At 53.0% G+C, this 20629-nt stretch overlaps 5 protein-coding genes across 5 annotated transcripts; 2 read left to right on the top strand and 3 right to left on the bottom strand.

Annotated features, from left to right (window-relative positions):
- Positions 1-1127: 1127 nt before the first annotated feature.
- BO66DRAFT_326609 (uncharacterized protein) lies at positions 1128-2963 on the bottom strand (the record flags this gene model as incomplete). Its single annotated transcript, XM_025643912.1, has 4 exons — positions 1128-1476; positions 1577-1823; positions 1876-2483; positions 2557-2963. The coding sequence occupies 4 exons, from the start codon at positions 2961-2963 to the stop codon at positions 1128-1130; spliced, it is 1611 nt and encodes a 536-aa protein (XP_025502259.1).
- Positions 2964-6433: 3470 nt separating this feature from the next.
- Positions 6434-9274, bottom strand: BO66DRAFT_455078 (bifunctional terpene synthase/polyprenyl synthetase family protein; the record flags this gene model as incomplete). Its single annotated transcript, XM_025652057.1, has 8 exons — positions 6434-6754; positions 6862-7007; positions 7064-7165; positions 7226-7389; positions 7445-7599; positions 7807-8488; positions 8588-8844; positions 8975-9274. 8 exons carry the CDS (start codon positions 9272-9274, stop codon positions 6434-6436), a joined length of 2127 nt encoding a protein of 708 aa, XP_025502258.1.
- A 1150-nt stretch (positions 9275-10424) lies between these two features.
- Positions 10425-12479, top strand: BO66DRAFT_455073 (cytochrome P450; the record flags this gene model as incomplete). The annotated part of the gene is made up of 8 exons (XM_025652056.1): positions 10425-10683; positions 10734-10862; positions 10927-11197; positions 11275-11340; positions 11405-11480; positions 11543-11898; positions 11973-12221; positions 12314-12479. 8 exons carry the CDS (start codon positions 10425-10427, stop codon positions 12477-12479), a joined length of 1572 nt encoding a protein of 523 aa, XP_025502257.1.
- A 1287-nt stretch (positions 12480-13766) lies between these two features.
- BO66DRAFT_455071 (ABC drug exporter AbcA) lies at positions 13767-18244 on the top strand (the record flags this gene model as incomplete). The annotated part of the gene is made up of 3 exons (XM_025652055.1): positions 13767-14304; positions 14359-16818; positions 16869-18244. The coding sequence occupies 3 exons, from the start codon at positions 13767-13769 to the stop codon at positions 18242-18244; spliced, it is 4374 nt and encodes a 1457-aa protein (XP_025502256.1).
- A 931-nt stretch (positions 18245-19175) lies between these two features.
- BO66DRAFT_472650 (uncharacterized protein) lies at positions 19176-20535 on the bottom strand (the record flags this gene model as incomplete). Its single annotated transcript, XM_025652966.1, has 5 exons — positions 19176-19392; positions 19476-19646; positions 19745-20118; positions 20196-20275; positions 20349-20535. The coding sequence occupies 5 exons, from the start codon at positions 20533-20535 to the stop codon at positions 19176-19178; spliced, it is 1029 nt and encodes a 342-aa protein (XP_025502255.1).
- Between the last annotated feature and the right edge of the window lie 94 nt (positions 20536-20629).

Raw genomic sequence — 20629 nt, 5'->3', positions numbered from 1 at the left:
TGGTATTTATGCTGCTATCTGTATGGGTAACATAGCTGATTCGATGACTTCATCGCTAAACTTGTAATCAATCACCTCCCTGCGATCGGTGTAGTGTGGCAGCATGTTGTACTATACCCAAGCTCCCAGTAGTCCCCAGCAGGGCGTCGCTACACAAGCCAGCAGTATCCAGTACATGGACTTCATTCTCCGAACCAGCACACACCGTAGGGTTGGACTTATTCCCGTGCCGAAATAAGTCTGTAGGACCTTGACACCATGAAAAAGATGTAGAAATACAACTGCCGACCAGCAGGCACCAAATCTCGAATCCCAGATATTGGGATCATAGCCGCTACCAGCTCGTCCCTGGATATAGTTCCAAGCTCGCGATCCACGGTAGCCTTCCCGACCCACTCGCCCGAACCACAGCGCAGGAAGTGCTGGCACCGCAGAATTCTAGACCCCGTTCCCGGGACTTCTTCTTTGGGTATCCCGAGCTTTCTCTAAATCGGTTCCTGGCTGTGCGTCGATTTTAGCTTGCAGAGATTTTATTTCTTGCCCACCACGTACTCGATGCTTGAGTATGTAGCTAACTCCGACAGATGTGATAGAGCCTCATGAGCTTGATTGGTGTTCTCCTACCATCAGATTCCTCCAATATCAATCCAAGCAGCGTAGCGAGCTATAACTATATGCCCTAAACCGACTTGTAAGTACTACCAGATAGCCATCCCGGCCACCCGGCCCCTCCGAAAATCTCGGGTTCCCCTTCCCCTCGGTAATGGGCTGTCGGGGAATCTCCCGATCCACCAGCGGGACCCGCGCGCGGTGGACGGACCGTGTACCCCGCCAACTGATTTTTTTTTTTCTTTTTGCAGTCTGCTAAGAAACTGAATCTGCCCTAAGGTTACCACCAATGACTACAGCTAACTGAACTCACGTTATCATGTCTGCAAAGTCAATAATATTCACAGCCATCACATCATTATCACTATATCCATTCAGAAGTAAAAATACGCCACCGTAAAACTCCAACTCCATCTATCGTACCCTCATCGCGCCATAACCCCAGACCAGAAAAAAAAAAGCATCGTAAGACCCATCAAGTAAAACTTTTACATAACCCAGCCGGGACACCAAAAACTTCAAATCGCGCAAACCGAATCCACCCGGTTCTCGGGCGCGATGCCCCTCCGACGCACGGAGAACAGCGCCACGAGCAGCCCCAACCCGGCCAGGCCGGCGGAGCACCACAGCCCCGTGGAGTACTGGTGGGCGAGGTCGTGGCCCTTCTCGATGTCGACCGCCTCGGTGACGGCGGCGGAGATGGCGAGGGCGACGCCGGAGCCGATCTGGAACGCGGTGTTGAGCATCCCGCCGCACAGGGACTTGACGTTGATGGGGACGGTGGTCAGGATGCAGGTGCTGGTTGTGACGAAGATGAGGGAGACGGCGGTTATGCTGATGAGGGAGGTGGGGAAGACGTTGGTCCAGCTTTGCGTTGTGTTAGACTTGGATAGGGTTGGGCGGGTTGGATTGGGGTTGAAGGGGGAAGGGGGGAGGGGGGACTGGACTGGGTCTCTGGGAAACATACAAGCTTGACTCAGGGCTCGCGGTGATGCTGCTCGGGATCGGGGCCACCACCGTCAGGACCAGCCCGGCGAGCAGGGTGTATTTCCCGTTCACGTACTCCAGCGCCTTGCCGGTGCCCATCGAGGCGACGAAGCCGATCGCCCCCATCGGCAGGAAGCGCAGCGCCGTCTGGCCCGCGGACAGCTTGTCGACTTCCTGCGCCATGAGGACGATGTAGTAGATCACGTTTTGGTAGCTGCCGTAGCAGGCTGTTCTCCGTTAGCACACCACCAAGAAGAAGGATGGATGAGGAGACCATACTGAAGCCCGCGATCCACAGCCCCGCAAAGTTGGGGATCTTCCACAGCCCGAGCGGCATCAGCGGGTAGGCGATGAACCTCTGCAGCACGGTGAAGGCGACCAGCAGCGCGACCGCGAGGATCAGCAGCACGATGATGAACGGCTGGCTCCAGCCGTAGGTGCCGCCGCTCGACAGGACGAACTGCAGCAGGATCAGCCCCGCCGTCGACATCGACGCGCCCACGAAATCCATCTGGGGCTTCTCCTTCGGCATGATGTCCCGGGGCAGCACCACCGCCCCGAGGATGCACAGCGACCCCGTGATGATCACGATGAAGTAGTAGATGTACCGCCACCCCAGCGATGAAGTCAGAAACCCCCCGAAGATGAGCCCGACGCAGAACCCCACGGTTCCCGAGGAAGCGTAGATGGCGAGGCCGCGCGTGCGATCCACGCCCGTGAAGTAGGCGCTGATGATCCCGATCGCGGACGGGACCGTCATCGCCGCGCCAATGCCCTGCAGGCCGCGAAAGATGGTGAGCGAGATGAAGGACTGCCCGAATCCGATCGCCAGGGTCCAGACGGACAGCCAGAATAGGCCGATGCACAGAATGTTCTTCCGGCCGTATCTGCACACGACAAAGGTTAATCAAGGGTTGGATTGGGTTTTGGGTTACTGCTGGGATGGGGGGAGAGAGATACCGATCGGATAGAACCCCGGCAAGAAGCAGGAACCCGCCAAACGTCAAGGTGTATGCAGAGATCATCCATTGCAGGTTGGTGCTGCTCACGTCAAAGTCCTTCTGGATCGAGGAGAGCGCGACGTTGGCGCTGGTCATGTACACATTGTCGAGGAACTGGGAGCCCGAGGTCACCAGCAGGATCAACGCGCCTCGCCAGGAGGCCAGCCGACCGATCTCGGGACATTGCCCCAGCGGCGCGAGGCTCTTCTCTTCCGTCGGGGTCGTAAAGCCGGATGAAGTCTCGCTGTTGGGATGAGACGACTCTGGGCTGGAAAATACAGTGAAGTGAGGGCCCTTGGCCTCTTCGTCGACGATTACCGGGGCCTCTTGGCCCTTGTTTCGAAATAAACGGTCAAAGATGGCCATGGTATGTGTGTATGTTTTTGGGATGAAGAACAGAAAGAAAGGAGAGGGGTCTACTCCTCTTCTGACAGGCAATAAATATATGCGCTAGCTTGAAAAGACAGACAATTCAAACAATGAAAAAATCTGATTCTTGAGCAGCTTAAGTAAAAGAGTGGGTATTGCTCGACCGATATGTGTCCCGCCCATAGAGTTCCTCGCCATCCAAACTTGCGCTCGGTCGGCTGCCGCGCGGCCTGGGTATCGGAATTGTAGCAGCAAGATGGATGGTGGGTTATCAGCGTGCTAAATTATGTGATCCCCTTCCTGACGGAACGATGATCGTCGAGGGGCTATTTGCGTGATCAGTGAGTCGAGATGCATGCAGGTCCGCGCGCTTACTTCATTGGACATGTGCGACCGCACTGGGGTCGTTCAATTAAATCAGTAGTAAGCCAATGACCCCAGTGAGAGACTCAGAGGGGCTTGCTGGATTAGGAAGACTTTTCATATCCGTCATGCCTTTTTTTTTTCCCTTCTTCTTCTGTGCATTGGTCCCAGATGGCTACTTCGTACTGTACATGGTGGCTGCCTTAGTAGCCCTAGGTTCGGAAGGTGTCTTATTCACCCTACGAAGCTCCATGCATTCATGCAGGAGTCACAAGGGGAATGGGGTCAGTCTGATTGGCGGCATGAAGCTTGTCCCTGCACCAAGCTATAGCTTGTATCTATGATCATCACGCCCAAAGTTCCGGAATGACAGTTATCAAGAAAAAAAAAGCTGTTACTATTTTGATGGATGAGAAAGCTACCATTGCTCATGCAGGACCACTGAACAGGTACCAAAATTGCCACGAACCTGAACCGGTGGGGAGGAATCAAAGGGCAGCCCTGGGCCCCTGAGAGACCCGTTGGAATCCGCGGGATCCACGTGCAGTCCCAGGGTTCTGGTGGATCGCTTTTGACGCTGGCCCGTGCTTCTTGCCTTACCTCCTCGCCTAAGGTTTAGTTTTTTTTTTCTTTTTTCCTCCCCTTCTTGCCGAGAAGTACTTATCGTGGTTGTGGCTGCTCGCTAGTCTGTTTTGAGTAATTTTCTCGAAGCACGCGCTGGGAGTCCCAATCTGCGAGTTAGCGAGACCCGACGACGCGATGCTTTGACGGGCTATTTGCCTGACCTGTGGTGCCATGTTGGCAAGAAAATTGATTGAATGTCCTCTGCTCGATCGGGACATCAACAAAGGAAACCGAATGAGAGCACCCCCTTTGGCCGCGTAATCATCTTGTCTTGACTTTCGGATGATCTTCATCGATATTGCATGAAACAACCAAAAATTTGCAGCTCGACCGGCTGTTCAAGGGTCTGGGTGGGGCCGACCTTGAATTTCGGGTGGCCGGCTTGGCGCCCGCCCTTCCCTTCCTGTCACCATGTGAACCCGATTCGCCTCAAGGGCAAGAAATCAACAACTTCGGCACTGGCAGGTCTGATCTTTGAGCTCAGTCATGACATCACCAATCTTAGCTGAGTAGAATCTTGCTCGATCAACTCCTGCCTTTACCCCGAAGCTCGTCATTTGCTCACCACGGCCGATGACAACAGCCCTTGTCATCGCGTTTCGAGATGGAATGCAAGGAGCGCGTCAGATCCCTCTCTCCCCCTCCCCCTCCAATGCGTCTTCAGCTCCGATTCACCATTGAGGGGGCCAATTGCCGGTCGGCAAGTGTGCCAAAGAATCTGGAGTCGTGTCCTCCGCAGTCTGGAGTACGCAATACCGCTTCGACGCACATGCTCTCCAGACGTTCATCCAACGGCTCGGATCAAGCACCCCTGACTCTGGGGACGATCCTGTCACATGACGTAGATCATCTCCATCGGTCCGCAGCACCGGCAGCAGGAATGGCTGGGCGGCAGGCAGGGCTAGAGGACCTCAGGGAAGGTGCTGCGAGCTCTGCGGATATATTATCACAGGCTGGCGCGCAAGGGGCGTGATCAGTTATTCAGCCACCAAACAAACACCGCCCTGGTTTCGTCGATGCATCACGGAACTTCTTCGCCGATGATATGACTTCATGGGAAAGGGGGATGGAAATGCGATATCACATGGGGAAGGTTGAGCGTGCTGACGTATCGTAATGAACTGACTGGATTAACCCTGCCTTGCTCCGGCTGTGCCTGGAGATGGTGGCTAATGACTTGAGAGGAAGAAGTAGGTAGGCTTGTCGAGCGTGGAGTCGTGTAGCTTATGCGCGGTCGCATAAGCTCTGTGTACCTTGCATTGTTGTCGAGCACTGTGACGAAGGGGATTCGTGTGTTTATCACCGTAATTGACTTGTGTTGTAGCATTGTGCGGAGTGTCACCCGAGAAAGATATAGTGAGAGCGCGCATACTTGAAGAGCATCGACTGCTGCTGGCGACTAAGGTGATCCTCCTGCGCACCAACGCACCAACTACACCAGCTCAGGAGTGTGTCTATACAGACTCATTATGAGCGCAACAAGGCTAACTTGCCTCAAGAAGTCATTGGTTGTATAAGTGGGGATCTCAAGTCCATAGCATGATGCAAGCTAGTCCACCTACGTCAATGGCGTTGTATCCTCTTCCTAGGTTGGTTTCCAGTTTGACCTACCATCTATCTATTCGAAATGCAGTTTATAGTACAAGGAACAGCAACTTACCTCATCTTCAGCCTCGCTGAGTAAGGGCACTGACCTGGAGAAAACACTCTCCTTGAGGTTCCGACCGAGAAACTATGGTGGATAATCTGTTGGAGCGAGACTGGCGGCGCAACTGCTGTACGACCTGCCATGCCATCTTCACTATTTGTGTGTCAATTTCCTACGCCTCGGGTCGGTGAGAACTTTCCAGTACCAGCACATCTCCGACCACAACCACTACATTCCTAAACTACTCTTCACTTGTCTCACGGTCATCAAACACTCACGTCTCTTTCATTTTTCATAGTTTGTTTGCAAGATGCAAACAGACACGCAATGCCGAGGTTCTGACACAGTTACCAACGCGGGTGCGGATTGTCTCGAACAAATAGTGCTGGACTCGAGGGTCATCACACGGCATCCCCAAGTCGCACATCCCGAATGAAACAAGACACTCACTTACAGAAATAACGACAGCCAATGCCACGGAAGCGATTGATACGAAATGTGCACTGCTCCGGAAAATATCTGACCGCGAAGGTTCAGGTAGTAAGTTAACAGCAGATACATAACAAAAACAAGAGCATGTACGGAAAAAGCCACGAATCAAGCCATCGTCCACCATGAGTACCAAGCAACCAAAAAGTCTTTGAAAAGCCGTTCCAGCGGAAACTTTACAAAAAGATGACTACGTACATTCGCCAAAAGACAAAAAGAGCATGAGAAGCAGGAAGCAAGCCACAAGCAAACGCAACGGACCCAACAATACGAGAACTCCAAGATGCACGCCCCGACTGCCACCCACCCACCCACCCACCCACGGGGCGCGCACCTCTCCACCCTACCCGTTGCGCAACAGCTCCAGAATCAACCGCAATTGGAAGTTCTCCGCGCCAAACCTGCGCTCCAGCTCACCGATGCTCTTCTCCAGGTGGCCGTACAGGATCTCCAGCGTGTCCTCGGTGAACTGCAGGCTTCCGTTCCGTTTCATCAGCTCCAGAATCGTCTCCTTCTGGGCGTGCGTCGCGGTGCCGCGGACGCGCCGCTGCATCCAGACATTCCGTAGGACGTGGTTCTCGGGCATGGTTTGCAGGAGGTGGATCAGGGGGAGGGAGAATTTCCCTTCTTCCAGGTCTTCGCAATAGCCCTTTTGCTTCGTGTACTGTTTTTTTTTTTGGTCGGGGTGGTTAGTCAGTCAGTTCCCCAGCACGCGGAACCGAAAAGGGGGGTTTTCGGTGGGGCAAGGAGAGATGCAGAAGGGGCCCATACCTCGGCAGAGACCAGATTCTGGTAGTCATCCCGGGTCTGAAAGTACCGTCCGAGGCGATTGGAGAAGTCGATCATATCGACTTTGACGGGATTCGTCGAGTGAAGGGCCATGAGGCGACCGAAGAGCCGGACGAGACCGCCGGTCTCTAATCCAGGCGTTAGAGCCATGCGTTCCTCTCGATTGGGGGACTTCAGAACTTACTGTGCTCGACCATCCGGAAATACTCATTGATAGAAGGGCAGATAAGATTACTGGTCCAGTATAGGTCCATGGACTGACCCACGTAGAGGTAGTGCAGTTCCTCTTTGAGATAACAAGAGTCAGCTGTGGCCCAGTTGCCGTGAGGGGATTCATGACGCATACCGGTGAATACAAGCAAGCTTTTGGCATCGCCCAGTTTCTGTATCTCTTGCAATGCGCGGATGAGCTGATAATTGGCCGAATTGACCGTCTGTCCGAGCCCGAAGATCATGTGGGTTGATGCTTTGCCCCGTCGAAGCTCCGATCCGTCTTCCAAGTCATCGAGCCTAGAAATGGTCAGATATGTGGCACTGGAGAATAGGGTATGGAGAGAGCACAAACATCAAAGACGCATTGTGGAGAATTGTGATGATGGATTTGATGATGGCTAGTTTCTCGGCCGGGACACGGAACCAGACATTCAAGGCATCGATCGCATGCTCCCGAAACCCCTTGGATGGAAGAGCCGTGATGTATTCGTATGGGGCCTGTAGAACCTGTTGATTGGATTCGTCGAGTCAGCAAGCTGCGGATGCCTGGAGCAACAAAGCAGTAAAGTCTTATACCTTGGCGTCAAGATCTTGCTCTTTGAGCGGTGGTTCTACCTCCTTGACGTCATGGCCTCCATGCTTGGTTGATTCCAATTTCCTGTCATGATCCCCAAGTTTGAAGCCATCACGGCCCGCCAGGTGCTGCGTGATAACCGCGCTCAGAAGGCTTGTGTCACCGTTGCTAAGCCCGTTGGTATTTCTTCCCGGGTTAGAAGCATGCCGGCTGCTGTTCTCAATGGCAGTGCCATTTCCATTAAGAGCGTCATGACTTCCGGTGCCAGTACCATTACTGCTCACCGCGTGATCTCCATTAACAGTGCGATCGCGGAGTTTGACCTCACTCGGATCCACAGTGGACGCCCCACCCTCAGGCGTCTGTGCCTTGGGAATGCCGTTCTTCATCCACTCGAGCTGGCGCTCGCTGAACGATGCGTCGGTGTAATATCTCGGGCTGTGGAAGCTCCAAACCACGTTTCCGCTCATGCTGTACAGGACCGACTCCAGATACCGCTTGGTATCAGGGGAGAGGTCGTCGCGAGCTTTGACCTCCTCGAAGACTCGCAAATAGTCGACGGTCGCCTTTTGGATCTCCCGACGACATCGTTCCTGGGCCTGATCCTCGGAGATCCCATGTTCTTCCATGGCGACGAAGATGAAGTTGGTCACGTAATCCTTTCCCAAGGCAGCGGCGCTCTGGCGTTCCTTCTCCCAGGAGACCAGATCGTTCACCAACGCCATGTGAAGGTATGCAGTGGTGGCAAGCTGATGGCAGGTGTCCAGTTCATTTTCAGGGATGGTGATTGCTTGTGCGAAGGTGAGCAGGCCATACCAGAACCTAAACCTCACAGATTAGTCCCCGTCTAGCATCGATCCTCAAAATAGGAGCAGGAAGAACAGCGGAGAAGGAAAGCAAGAGGGGGAGAGAGAAACTGACAGCATCCCGACATCATGAACCCGGTATTTCAGGTACTCGTCTTCGGTTTTGAACCTGTAGTCCTCCTGTCGTCCTGCCTTCTCGAGGAAGGTCGACCAAGCCTTGAGGGATGTGATTGCGCGGTCTTTATCAATGCTCAGCATCCGTTTCGCAACGTACGCCTGCAACGCGCGCTTTCCAGACCCGGCATGCTTGATAGTTCCGGTGCTGATAACCTGATCGAATGCTGCTTTGAGATCGTTATTATGTTCGTCGCCCTAGTACTTGTCGTTAGTCCACTCGTTTTCCTCGTTTCTGCACGGGAGGGGGGGTCCATACGTATTTAGCAATATCGGTGACATCTGACCCAGAATTTGTCAGTCTACTAGCAGCAAGCAACCGAAAAACATGGCATCGACATAAGAACCCACCATCATGAAGAAACGCAAGCTCATTTGCGTACGAGACAATTCCGAGTCTTTCTGGAAGGGCTTCGGGGATAGCAATGCTCATCCCGCTCCAGGGGTGACCCAATCCGCCCTTGTAGAGCTCCAGCGGCCCGACCTGCTCGCGCCAGTGCTCTTGACATCTCAGACAATCGATCTCCTCGAGCTCGGTGTTCTTGTGATATCTCACGGTGAGGCCATCGCACAACCCTTGGGTTTGGTAGGTGCTAGGGTCTACCACCGTAGAGAATCTGAACTCCATGCTCCGGAAAGAATGAAAGACGCGAGGCAGTAGAAGAGAATGAGGCAGAAATGGACAAAAAGAATGTATCCAAGAGTCGGGTGAGCTGGGTCAGTTTGGTGAATTGTACGAGCTGTGTGCTGCGACATCGAGAAGATAGAGAGATGACAAGAGGAGGATGCTGTATTTAAAGACTCTGCCTTGTGGAGCTGGTTCCCCTTTCGGCATCGGTGGTGCGATGAACTATCCTAGAGGGGCATATTCTACCGGAGCGAGCTCAAGACCCCGGTGGAATATGAGTGCCAATGCCCATTCTTACTCGTGAGTTAGAGGAATAGGATCTGCGCTTGGACATGCATCTCCTGAGGGAATACGGTGACTCCGTGAACTGAGTCGCAGAGTGATGACATCATACTCCTCTGTTATCACCCACTTGTATGAAATCCAAATGATATTATCTGGTGTTTGATAAGGCAGCGCAAGCGGTAGCAGTTGTAATCCAAATGAATGGACATTGATTGTGCTGACGGTTCCAGACGACTAGGTGAACTGGTGGGGGTCGGCGCTGACATGCAGCAACTGAGAGATTTGTGAGAAAGAAGTGCAGTCTTTTGTTTGTCGTCTTCAGCTTTGGAGACGATGTTTGTTGGTCGGCTTCATCCTCTGGTATACTCAGCTGCGGCTGGCTGAGGTCTACATCATAGATAGCGAAGCGTCGTCTTTGAACAGAATAGGAACGCACTGTCTCAGTGGCCAATCCAGGCTGCTATACAGACTGTGATGATAGAGAACTACTTGCAGCATCATGAATTATCATGCATTATCACGCAGCACCGCAACGTCAAACACCTCGGGTTCTGGATATAATACGTGTTATCTGCACGGAGCCCGGAGTTTACAATTCGACTAGAGTGGCTCGCTTATGCTAGGTCCATGTGGAGACACTCACCACATTCCCATGACCATGTGCAGGCGGACTGATGATCGAGGTTGCCACCACGACATAGTTGTTGTTACCTATTGCCTCCCTCCGCACCCCACCTTCTTTGCTCTGAATGATTTCTCTCTGGAAAGTGTATATGTTACTACAAGCATAAACTCTGTATTGGCTCGAGACTCAGTTCTACTTACAACTCTCATCCATGGTCCAACCCTCAGAATCAACCACAAGATGACCAACTCAGTTGATTTCCAGACTGCCCGCACCCTCTTCTTCGATTTGTATAGCATGTATGGGATTTACGGGCTCTTCCTCGCCGCGGTTGCTGTGTACAGCGTGGCACTTATTATCTATCGCCTGTACTTGCACCCATTAGCTCGATTCCCCGGGCCCAAGATTGCTGCTGCGACCGGGTGGTATGAGTTCTACCACGAAGTCATCAGAGGTGGAATGTACATCCATGAGATTCAGAGAATGCACAGAGAATACGGTACGTAGCCCAGTTTCCGGCTCCGATCTGTTCTAATTCCCCGATTGAAGGCCCTATCATCCGCATTAATCCCCATGAGATTGTCATCAATGACCCGGACTACTATAACACCGTCTATGTCGCCTCCAACACCCGCCGCTCGGAGAAGTGGTATACCCTCCTAGGGACCGGACTTGAGGGTAAGGCATTCTTCTTCTTCCCCCCTGGGTCGTACGAGAATGCATACGACTGACCAAATCACAGGCGCCATGGGCATGACCATGGGGCACGAGTTGCACCGTCGCCGCCGCAGGCACTTCGACCCATTCTTCTCGCGCTTGGGCGTCACGCAGATTGAGGGGGTGGTCCTGGATGAAGTCCAATTGCTCACCGATCGACTCGAGGGTTACCGGAAGTCAGGCCGGACTATCCAGATGGAACATGTCATGGCTGCGTTCACCGGTGACATTGTGACGAAGATCTGCTCGGAGAAGTCCCCCGACATGATCCGGCACCCGGATTTCGGCAAGGAATGGTAAGCCCCGTCCAAGGCTTCGTCAACCCATTTTGGAAACTCGTGATGAATTACCTACTTACCGCAGGATTGTGCAGGTATGTCACGATCCACACCTACCAGCTCCAGGTGCACCTTTTCGTGCAATTCCCTCATTTGATCTCGTGAGTACTCTGGCCCTATTTCTTTCCTTTTTTTTTTGCTTCAGAAAGCTAACGCAACAGCCAGCCTCACGCAACTCATCCCGCGGGGACTCGTGATGCACTTTTCTCCGGGAGCCGCGGCGTTCAAGAGCCTGCATCAGGTAGGTCGTTTCCTCCTCTCTCTTGCTTGCAAGCCCCGTTCACTTCGCTAAACATAGACCAGTACGCCTTCGACCACATCACCGAAGCCAAAAAGGACATGGGTCGTGCCGGCAAGGTGCAGCAGGAGGCCGGCCGCAGCTCCGTGTTCCGCCACGTGCTCTCCAGCGACATGCCCGAGACGGAGCGCGAGACGGAGCGGCTGGCGCGCGAGGCCCTGCAGCTGTTCGGCGCGGGCACGGCCACGTTGGTGCGCGCCTTCAGCATGATCTTCTACCATGTCCTGTCCAACCCGCAGATGCGCGGACGGCTCCGGGAGGAGCTGAAGGACATCATGGCCGAGTACCCCGCCAAGAGACCCACTTGGCAGGAACTGGAGCGGTTGCCGTACTTGCACGGGATTGTCAAAGAGGGGTTGCGGTATGTGCAATCAGTCCCCAGTGAAACTCCTCTTTTCAGCCTGGATTTCAATCGCTGATACGCGGCAATGCTAGGCTGAGTTATGGGGTCATGCGTCACCTCGCCCGCGTCTCGCCCGATCAACCTCTGCAGTTCAGGGAGTGGACGATCCCCGCCGGCACCCCCGTCGGCATGTCCTCGCATAGCCTCCACTCCGACCCAGAGACATTCCCCGAGCCGGCCAGGTTCCTCCCCGAGCGGTGGATGAAGGACAGGCACCACCCCAACATGAACCGGAACTGGGTTCCCTTCGCTCGCGGCTCGAGGATGTGTATTGGCATGAAGTAAGAGTTCTTTGCTTTGAACCTTCCCTTCGCAAGGGTCTTCGGACTGCTGGCCATTGGGGTGTCACTTGGCTAACATGTAAAAAAACTAGTCTTGCCTTGGCCGAAATGTACTGGGTGCTGGCTGTTTTGTTTCGCCCCGGGGCGCCGGAGCTGGAGCTGTTCGAGACTACCGAGGCGGATGTGGTTCCCGTGCGGGACTACGTGGGAGGGATTCCGGAGTTCGGGACTAAGGGGGTGAGGGTGAGAGTGGTGTAGATGAGGTCGTGAAGGGAAGAGGAAAGTGACAGGTGGGGGGGGGGCACATTACAGACAGGGTTGTTAGGGAGATTGGTTGGGAGGGGGGGGGAACAGATTGAATAGTGTAGCTAATGGACGGGAGTATGTTTCGCAGCCTTGGCTACTTGGCTGCATACAGAAATTCAATTTCCTGACGCAAAGCATCTAATCAGCAAAGTTGATCATCGTTTGCTAGCAACCCATGTGGCTACTTTTCTCGTTCACTCTGGTCGCCAAAGCATGAACCACGGCAACTACCACACATATCTTGGCTAGAAAGAAAGAAAGATTTGAGAGGCGATCGCTGCAGTGAAGTCCTATGACGTTCTCCCGGAGAGTCCGAAGGAACCTGCTTGACTTGCAGAAATGATGGTTGCGGAATGCACAGTATTACTGATGGAAGGCCTTCATCTAGTACGTCCCTGATCGTGTCGCTGAGCGCGGTCAGGCACTCGCCAGGATGATCCCGAGATGAAGCTTCACCGCCTGGAAACTATAGGGCTCGGAGCTACGATAACAAGATTAGAAATAGTAAAACCAACCAGGTTGTTTCTCGGAAGGAAAGGCGAGGCCCAACCAATGACTGGCAGAAGAGGCCGAGAGGAGAAAAACAAAGAAATTGAAATCACCAAGAACACCGACAAGGGGGCCCGGAGAAGGGGTTAGTCGTTGAAAACACCAAGATGGAAAAAGAAAGAATTTCTTCACGGGAAGCAAACAGATCTGCGCAGCAAACACCTATTATACGACATGGATGTTGACAATTTCGAAAGGTGGCGAATGCACGATAAAATTATCTCTCCGTGCAGAAAGAGGAACGATTCGATGGGAATGCAAACATCGAGACGTAGCAACATAGCAAACATTGAAAACGCATGCACGGCATGGATGTTGATGGATACCCGTAGCCCGAAGATCATTTTGATTCTGGCTGATGGCTGACTTTGGCTGACGCTGGCTGATTCTGGCTGATGTTAGCAGATGTTGGCTGACGAGAGCCACACTGGACCCGTGAGTCGGCAGACAAAGAACATTGCTGTGGATCACGTTACCCAATATGAGAATCAAACCTAATTGTCCAGCTAAACAGTCAACAAGCAGAGAAAGGGGCTCTTTTAGAAGAGGAGTATAGGGCTGGAACCATCTTAGGTCCTCTGCTTTTTTCGCCCTTCAACCTGAGACTTTTTTTCAAAATCCCCTGTCACTATAATTTGTTCTGCGTGATCACGTTCAGATTGGCGCCCTCAGCTTCGAACGCTTGCAGTGATGACCGACGACCATGAGGTCGAAAGTGGCCTCTATACTCACGTGGAGAAAAGGGCAGAGGAGGTACATCAACTAGCCAGGCAGTTCACCGAGCAGAGCACTTTCTCTACTACCGGACAGAACCCCTTTGCTGCCGAGCCAGGATCAGCCCTTGATCCCAACGGTAACAATTTCGATGCTTTAGCATGGTGTAAGGCCATGCTACATGTCCACACCGAGGATGAACAGGCACATCCACTGCGAACTCTGGGGATCGCCTTTAGCAATCTCAACGTGCACGGTTTTGGTTCCGACACAGATTACCAGAAAAGCGTCGGCAATGTCTGGTTTGAAGCGCTCGCTCTGGCAAGAAAGGCGCTCGGTACCCAGAACCAACGCAGAATCCAGATCCTACAGAACCTGGAGGGCACCGTGGAGGCTGGCGAGATGCTGGTAGTTCTTGGTCCCCCTGGTTCAGGATGCTCGACCTTCTTGAAGACCATCGCTGGGGAGACGGATGGCTTCCATATCGATCAGGAATCTAATATCAACTATCAAGGTATGTCCAATGAACCTACCAGAAACTAGATGATTCGTTACTGAATAGTTCTAGGTGTGAGCGCAAAGCAGATGGCCCACGAATTCCGAGGGGAAGCCATATATGCTGCCGAGGTCGATATCCACTTTCCCAAGCTCACGGTCGGAGATACCCTATATTTTGCGGCACGCGCCCGAGCACCACGGCACATTCCTGGCGGGGTGGATGTGGCCCAGTATGCCAGCCACAAGCGAGATGTGATAATGGCTATACTTGGTATCAGTCACACTAAGAACACAATCGTCGGAAACGATTTCATCCGTGGTGTATCCGGTGGTGAGCGCAAGCGAGTCAGTATTGCCGAGGCTTGCCTCAGCAGTGCTCCCCTGCAATGCTGGGATAACTCCACCCGCGGCCTTGACAGCGCAAATGCCATTGAGTTCTGCAAGGCGCTTCGTATGCAGGCAGATATCAACGGTGCCACTGCCTGTGTTTCGCTATATCAAGCTCCTCAAGCTGCCTACAACTATTTCGACAAGGTGCTGGTATTATACGAAGGTCGCCAGATCTACTTCGGTCGGACAGACGCCGCGAAGCAGTACTTCTTGGACATGGGCTTTGCCTGCCCCGAGCGACAGACCGATGCAGACTTCTTGACATCTATGACTAGTCATCTCGAGCGTGTTGTGCAGCCAGGTTATGAAGGCCGCGTGCCTCGAACACCGGATGAGTTCGCCGCACGATGGCAGGCCTCACCCCAGCGAGCACGGCTTCTTCAAGACATCGAGAACTACAACGCAAAGTTTACGCTGGATGGAGAGTTCCTGGGCAAATTCAGACATTCTCGTCGAGCTCAACAAGCCCGGGTCCAGCGCGTATCCTCACCTTACACTCTATCCTATGCACAGCAGGTGAATTTGTGCCTATGGCGTGGATACCAACGCTTAAAAGCCGATCCCAGTGTCACGATATCCTCGTTGATTGGAAATGTTATTACTGCTCTTGTGATTGCCAGTATCTTTTATAATCTTCAGCCGAACACCAGCACCTTCTTTCAGCGCGGTGCCCTTCTCTTCTTTGCTTGTCTCATCAATGCCCTTGGTTGCGGTCTGGAAATGCTGACGCTATATGCGCAACGTGGGATTGTAGAGAAGCACGCGCGATATGCTCTCTACCACCCATCTGCCGAAGCAATTTCATCGATGATCATGGACTTGCCGTACAAAGTCCTCAACGCCATCCTGTCGAATACCGTTCTCTACTTCATGACCAACCTGAGGCGAGAACCTGGGGCTTTCTTTTTCTTTATCTTTACTTCATTCATCCTGACGCTGACAATGTCAATGTTCTTCCGGTCGATGGCATCGTTGACGAGATCTCTGGTTCAGGCATTGCCCTTTTGCGCGGTTGTCCTGCTCGGTCTATATTCGTATACCGGGTTTGCGATCCCGACAGGGTATATGCTCGGGTGGGCGCGGTGGATTGCCTATCTCAATCCGATCAACTATGGCTTTGAGTCTCTCCTGGTCAACGAGTTCCACAACCGGAACTTTCAGTGCGTAGGATTTGTCCCGTCGGGTCCTAACTACATGGACCTCCAGCCTGGGAACCAAGTGTGCTCTACCGTTGGATCCGTACCCGGTCAAGGATTTGTCAATGGCGATGCCTACATCCAATCAGCCTATGACTACAACGTGTCGCACAAATGGAGAAATATCGGAATCATCCTCGCCTTCATGGTCGTTCTTGGGGCCATCTACCTGGTCGCCACTGACTTTATCACCGAGAAGAAGTCCAAGGGTGAAATCCTAGTGTTTCCCCGCGGGCATGGAGCACTCAAGAGCGGCAAGCCTGACGATATCGAATGGGGCAGTGACCGTACTGCGTTTCAGGAGAAGTCCAAGTCCGACCCCGATGACCTTACGATGATCGAAAGCCAAACTGCAATCTTCCAGTGGCAGAATGTTTGTTTCGATATTAAGATTGGGAAGGAGAATCGCAGGATCCTTGACCACGTTGACGGCTGGGTCAAGCCAGGAACCTTAACCGCTCTGATGGGGGTTTCTGGCGCTGGAAAGACCACACTGCTGGATGTCCTAGCTACACGTACCACGCTGGGCGTGATCAGTGGAGAAATGCTTGTCGATGGTAGACCGCGGGATGAATCGTTTCAACGCAAGACTGGCTATGCCCAGCAACAGGATCTGCATCTGAGCACTGCCACAGTGCGCGAGGCGCTCGAGTTCTCAGCTCTTCTTCGTCAGCCGGCTCATGTTCCTCGCCGAGGAAAGATCAATTATGTGACCGAAGTCATCAAACTGCTTGATATGGCAGACTATGCTGACGCTGTCAGTGGCGTCCCCGGAGAAGGCCTCAATGTTGAACAACGGAAACGTCTTACGATCGGGGTAGAGCTTGCGGCGAGACCGGCCTTGCTTCTGTTCTTGGATGAGCCCACGTCGGGGCTCGATTCCCAGACATCCTGGGCTATTCTCGATCTCCTCAATAAACTGAGGAAGAACGGCCAAGCGATTTGTAAGTTCGGGGGTTCATGCATTCATCAATTTTCACTAACATGATCTCAGTGTGTACCATCCATCAGCCATCTGCTATGCTGTTCCAGCGGTTTGACCGTCTCCTCTTCCTTCAAGCCGGTGGGCAGACCGTATACTTTGGAGACATTGGCCAGAACTCGCATATTCTGATTGATTACTTCGTGCGCAACGGTGGCCCTCCCTGCCCCCCAGCCGCGAATCCCGCTGAATGGATGCTTGATGTGATCGGTGCCGCGCCCGGCTCCCACACAGACATCGATTGGTTCGAGACGTGGCGTAATTCCCCTGAATACGCACAAGTGCAAGCGCACCTCAGCTCACTGAAGCTCGAACGCGCCCAGCAGAACCCACTGGCCCGCGTCAGCTCCGGCACCGAGCGCGAGGACCGAGCCAGCTATCGCGAATTCGCTGCCCCTTTCTGCGCCCAGCTCCGCGAAGTGCAGATCCGAGTCTTCCAGCAATTCTGGCGCTCCCCGATCTACATCTACTCCAAGGCGATTCTCTGTGTCTTGCCCGCGCTCTTCGTCGGCTTCTCTCTCTTCAACACCCCCAACACAATTCAGGGTCTGCAAAACCAAATGTTCAGCATCTTCCTGTTACTCATCCAGTTCGGGCAACTCATCCAACAGATCATGCCGCATTTCGTCACGCAGCGGGCATTATACGAAGTGCGCGAGCGGCCGTCGAAGACGTACTCGTGGACGGTCTTCATGCTCAGCAACATCGGCGTCGAACTGTTCTGGAACTCGCTCATGTCCATCCTGATGTTCCTGTGCCGGTACTACCCGATCGGGATGTATCGCAACGCGGAGCCCACCGACACCGTCCACCTGCGGGGCGCGCAGATGTGGCTGCTGATCTGGACCTTCCTGCTGTTCTCGTCGACCTTTGCCCATTTCATGATCGCGGCGCTCGACGCCGCGGAGAACGCGGGCAACCTGGGCAGTTTCCTGTTGTTGCTCTGCCTGCTCTTCTGCGGGGTGCTCGCGACCCCGGCCCAGCTGCCCGGGTTCTGGATCTTCATGTACCGCGTCTCCCCGTTCACCTACCTGGTGGGCGGGATGCTGTCCGTCGGGATCGCGGACACGACCGTCACCTGCGCCGACAACGAGTATCTGCGTTTTGACCCCGTGAATGAGACGACCTGCGGCCAGTACCTGGCGCCGTACATCGCGCGGGCGGGCGGGTATCTGCAGGACGAGACCGCGATGGCGGCCTGCCGGTTCTGCCCGGTCGCGGACACGAATGCGTATCTGCGCGGGGTCGGGGCGAGCTACGCCGATGTCTGGCGCAACTTCGGGCTCATGTGGGTGTTCATCTTCACGAACATCGTGGCCGCGTGTCTGCTCTACTGGTGGACGAGGGTGCCGAGGGTGAAGAAGCCGGTCGTGGCTCCTCAAGCTTGAGGGTTTCACCCGTGCCCTGTCGTCTTGGGCGAGTTTGTTGTTGTATTCTTTCTCTTCGCGCTTTTACTTGTATTAATACCGTCTTGAGGGATTAGGGCCTTTGCATGACGTTGCCGAATCAGCAATGATAGTAAGAACAGGGCTAGTACTAGAAATGGCTTTTCCAAGGTTACTCACTCATGTCGATAGACGGTACATAAACTTAGTAGCTCTAGATTCTGCATTTATAGAACATATGCAAAAGAAGGTCGTGTAACTGTTGCACAATCGGGATGACTGCTCAACCTTCCCTGAGACGCACTTGCCCTAACTCCGAGATCGTCGCAATGGCAGAGGTATCAGGAACAATGTTTGCTTATGCATGGATAGAATGCGGCACTTGTTGACCGCGCGCCGCCACGGTGGAGGCCGAGGAGACCAAGAATCCCGTGGGGCTCACAACCACCAAGCCAATCAACGAGTGCACCCAGAATTGTTAGTGTTCGCTCCCCAACAGAGATGTCGAGATCACGGGTGATCCGAATTACATGTTGGTGGCCTCGATAGCCCCCATAAGAACGAGGTAACGAGTGTAAGAACGAGCGGAATCGACGATTCAAGCGAGAAGAGAAGAACGAGGTCGTCGGAGCCAGAATCAGTGAGGGAGTTAACCTATCATTTGCGGCCACTCGCTGCTCTCTGGAATAGGAAGTGGGGCCGGAAAAAAGAGGTACGTAAGGCTACTGCCGGCCCGGCGCTAAATGCTCACAGTAAGCAGCGAGTATAGAGGCCGAGGGGGCTGAACGCTAACACGAGAAAGCGATATGCATAAGCAAACAAAACATGATATAAGAGAGGCTACGATACAACGAAATTACACAGACATACATCATAACACGCCCGACTTGCTTGCACGAGTGCAGTTCAGCCATAAGATCTTCCCCCCCATCACTCAAGGCGAACCTGGACTCGACGATCTGTGGTCATCGCTGATGAGACCGATATTAGGATGACTGTTAATGTGCACTTCATGAAGTGCAAGTTCGTCATCAAGCCGTTCGAATTCCCGAGTAAGATTGCCTTTCACTTTGCCGTTGAGCTTTCGACTCGATCGGCTACTATAGTTCTCCCCGCTGTTGGAACTGTCTTCCGTACCCTGAAGCGTGCCACTATTGAGTGTCAGGTTAGAGCTGTCAATGAGGGATTCAAGAATTCTCGTCAGGCAATCAAGTAGTCCAGGAGGAGTACGTACGCTCCAAATAGCTCGGTTATAGCAGGTTTGATTGTGGGCAAACACGCATTTACAACCCCGAGAGTTGGTTCCAATACCGAGTAAATGGCACCAGGTGTAACGGTGTAGGTCAGGTCAGCTAGATTCCAAGTCCATAACCAAACAACCCTTAATAGAGAAATAGCACAAATCCTGGCAAGCGTGAACATAGTAAGTAAGCTATGTCTGCCAGCAAAAGAAAAATGAAAAATGAAAAAAAAAAATGAATGAACCAAGAGGAGCAGACTTACAACGCCCCGAGGCTGAACATTGCAGAGACGGCAATCTTTTTAGACAAAATCAATTGCAGGTTGAAAACCAGAGGCATCGGCAGTACAACAATGAAAGTGTCAATGGTGAGATTGACAATGCCAGCAACCAGATAAGCGATATTTTCACCCGTGCAATGTCCTTCGATCGATTTGTCCCAGTTATACTGGACAGGTTTGCAAAGCGCGAAGGTCTCGATCAGTACCATGGCGAAATACGCGGCAGTGATGAAGAGGGTACCATAGCACAAACGGCAAAAGACCTTGTTGGGAAAGAGATCGATGTAGAGACATAATATTGATGCCTTGACACACGAGTTGGCTGCGGCCCACAGCAGCTGAGCAGGTACGAAAAGCTAAACAAGTGGTGAAGGACAGTTAGCTGAGGGTGTACTGGAAAGGGTAGAAACTTGTGTAATACCCATCAACCCACCTTCATGTGCAGAGCGAACTTTCGGGGTGCTGTTGCTAAAAGTTCATCTAAATGAGCCCCTAAGCCAGCTGCAAAGCCAGCTAGATTGTGTGAAGCGTGAGTTCAGACTTTTCTCTCTTCAATTCGAGGGAGTTCAAAATTCAATAAGTTTACCTGCCAAAAACACAGACAAAGCGGACTCAGCCAGTATCAATGCTACCAATGCCAAGTAATCATTTCCAGCGAGATGCCTTCCCTGGAGATACCGGGACCACAGTCTGAGCGCCACAGCGATGATAGCCATGGGGCCCACGATGAATGATACCACAGCTAGCTGTACGGCTCCTAATGGGAGGGTCATGTTGAGAGAGAATGATGGATCAGATCGCCTCACTGTTTCAGAGGGAGAAGGGATCAAATGTCAATGAAATTGAGTCTTTGGATCACCATAAATC

Source organism: Aspergillus aculeatinus (assembly GCF_003184765.1).
Source record: "Aspergillus aculeatinus CBS 121060 unplaced genomic scaffold BO66scaffold_34, whole genome shotgun sequence".
In the NCBI taxonomy this organism is placed as follows: Eukaryota; Fungi; Ascomycota; class Eurotiomycetes; order Eurotiales; family Aspergillaceae; genus Aspergillus; species Aspergillus aculeatinus.
The sequence above is the reverse complement of the archived record's forward strand: the minus strand, read 5'-3'. Positions and strand labels throughout refer to the sequence as shown.